Genomic DNA, 2,799 nt, shown 5'->3' with positions numbered 1-2,799 from the left:
GGCATACTGATATATTATTGTACGATAGGTCCAATTCAGTCAAACTCTTCAAATAGGAAAACGAGAATCTCTTTATCTCTGTCACTTGGGATGATATAATTATCAACCTTTTTAGTTTTGAGAGGCCAGAAAATGACTCTGTATTTATTACTTTTATTGAATTCCCGGATAAGTCTAACTCTTCTAGACTCTCTAGCTCATCAAGGTAAGGCACTGTTTGTAGGTTAGCAACAGCAAAGTTGAGGTGGACTAGCTTAGAAAGACCAGTAAACACGTCGTCGCTTATGGCCTCTAGATGCCTCAGCTCTCCTAAGTCTAATAACTGTAGATTAGGGAGGTAAGTGAAGGCATCTGCGTCCAAACAATTTATGGGATTACCCCGCAGCCACAGCTCTTTGAGATGCGGAAGTCGTCTGAGCGCTTCGCTGGGAATGGAGGTCAACCTGTTGTAATAAAGTTGTAGGGTGTGTAGGCTTTCTAAACCGACGAAGGCCCCGTCTTCGATCTCCGATATCGTGTTGAAGCTCAGGTCCAAGGTCTGGAGCTGTCTGAATTCTTCAAACTGATCGTCGATGACTCCGCTGATGTTATTACCGCTCAGGCTTAATGAAAGCGCGCCATACGGCGTCCCCTTTGGCACCTGCTGAAGGCCCCCATTAGTACAGGACACGGTTGTGTACTCCGCTTCGCAGACGCACTGGGCCGGGCACGAAGCCAACATGACCCGCTCCACTAATCCAGCAAGGACGACGAGAAGTGGAACGATTCTCCGTCGCCAAACTAAACATTTCCGAGGCGCCATCTTCCCCTAAATCCTCTCATCAGTTATCCCTTCCGACCATCCATTGCTCTCAAAGAGTAGACGGAATAATCCCCCATCATCATAATTTGACGCGGCGTAATTCCCCTCCAACGCGCCTATTTCCTGGGCGTTTCTAACGTATCGATCCGCAATGTCTACTAACTCCATAAAGCAAGCAATTCAAGCGCTATATCTTTTTTCCAATTTGAACAAAATCAAGCATTCAACGCCTACCTCGTCTTTGCTTACCAGGCACAATCCCTTATGCAGAGCAGCGGCTTAGGGAGGCATGTCGAGTTCCGTACCGTTTGGCTGTACTTGCCACAGTCGCTGGTTCCCCGCCTCCTCGTCAAACGTTGTCTGCTGAGAAACATCACTTCAGTAATGTATCCCAAAGGCTGGCACGTTGTAGCAGTGATGCTACGTGACGACACCCTTTGTTGATTTGCAGCACGTATAACTTCTCAATCCGTTTCCACACGACGGAAGATAATCCAGGTATCCCGCAGATAAAAATCAGTCCGACTGAAGAACGGTGATATTTAAGCACAGGCCGTCTGCTTTCGATTCCCCAGCTAAAGGACATACTCCGATACCAAAAGAGACGAGAGTTCCTCATTGTGCGTTGACCCCAATCCTTCGTCGAATACCGCTGCCCACATATCTCAATACTCCTTAATCCATTTATCCTCCATATTAAGAGAACAAATAAATCCGATATCGAGTGATCTAAGTCGTAACGGTGTCCTAAAAATATGGCACTTGAGTTATTCAATGTAGATTAGAAAGCCGAACCGATAATTTTGTAACAAGAGCCCTCGTCAGCTAGGAGATTGCACTGAAGATGTGACGGCGGAGCACGTACAATGGTAGCGCCTTAGCGCTCACAGCGTGTGTCCTGCATCCATATTAAGTCTCCTTACCCTCGCCAGTTGACACAGGGAACTACATTCATCAAATCCACGTGTAACGGCGATCACGTGATTGGATTAGGTACGAAACCGATCGTGTGATGAAAGACAAGCTCTCTCCCCGGCCGTTCATTTAAGCGAGGATTTGATGCCACGCGATCCGAGAGAAGAGAGTAAAGCCGGCTTGCCTTTGATGCCGCCACTGGAAACCGTGATCTGTAGCGACTGAAGACACATTTGTCTAGCCCGACAGGGAAACAAGTGTCCATTGTGTACCCCGCCGCAGTTAGTCAATCTCGCGAATTGATGAATCCCAAAGAATAAATCAAAAGCGTTTTCACTAGTATCGACCGGTCAAATTACCTTTTTGCTCTCGCAGTGGTCCACCGTTCACCGTGTCCGTTACAATTACCGTCCAGGTACCTCATATTGATGTACGGTGTGAACCCGCCATTACCTCGCCTTAATTTATCTCGCCCTGTAAAAAAACAACGGATCAATGGAGATACGATTCACCGATGTTCCACTGGCGGCGCGACGTACCGTTCCGTAACATCGTCTTGGAATGTTCAAACTTTCTTTCCCAAAGCGTCTCCTGAAATTGCACATTACTGGCGGCAAGGCAGTATCGCACCGTTGACTCCATCATATATAAAACAAATCCATCGGGATCCATGAAAAAGGCCGAAGAGTGGCTAGCCGTTTGGAAAAGCCTATCGGATCTTCAATCAATCATTAACTCTCCATCAAAACTCTTCTTCAAATAACCAATAGCAAGGCCTCGGTGGAAAAGACCTTATTTAAGTGTTATTTTCTTTCTAAAAAGACAGGGCAACGCAAAATAGTCCCATGGAGCTTGACATAGAAACATTATCAAGCCGCCTAGATGGGAGAGGTAGGAACTTTCATCGTTTAAAGTGGTTTCGCTTTTACATCTCCGACCTTTCGACCTGTGTTGCGCATTCGGGCATATCTTTATATCCTGCTGGCAAGAAAAGACAGTTTAACATATGGTAAACGATCTCTGGTGAGGATTTTATGTAGATAACGATGAGGATCATGTCAGTGAGAGCTGCCATAGCTGAC

The 2,799-nt window shown here is 46.3% G+C and overlaps 1 protein-coding gene across 1 annotated transcript in view; it reads right to left on the bottom strand.

The window, feature by feature from the left end:
- Positions 1-1,831, bottom strand: part of LOC118421212 (leucine-rich repeat-containing protein 4B-like) — a 4,675-nt gene extending 2,844 nt beyond the window's left edge. The window contains exon 1 of the mRNA XM_035828375.1: positions 24-1,831. Within this exon, the coding sequence (XP_035684268.1) occupies positions 24-802 (779 nt within the window). The 5' untranslated portion in view covers positions 803-1,831. The remainder of the gene's footprint in view (positions 1-23) is intronic.
- Positions 1,832-2,799: the final 968 nt, after the last annotated feature.

Source organism: Branchiostoma floridae, chromosome 8 (genome assembly GCF_000003815.2).
Source record: "Branchiostoma floridae strain S238N-H82 chromosome 8, Bfl_VNyyK, whole genome shotgun sequence".
Taxonomy (NCBI): Eukaryota; Metazoa; Chordata; class Leptocardii; order Amphioxiformes; family Branchiostomatidae; genus Branchiostoma; species Branchiostoma floridae.
Note: the sequence above shows the minus strand (reverse complement) of the source record. Positions and strands in the feature narration are given on the sequence as shown.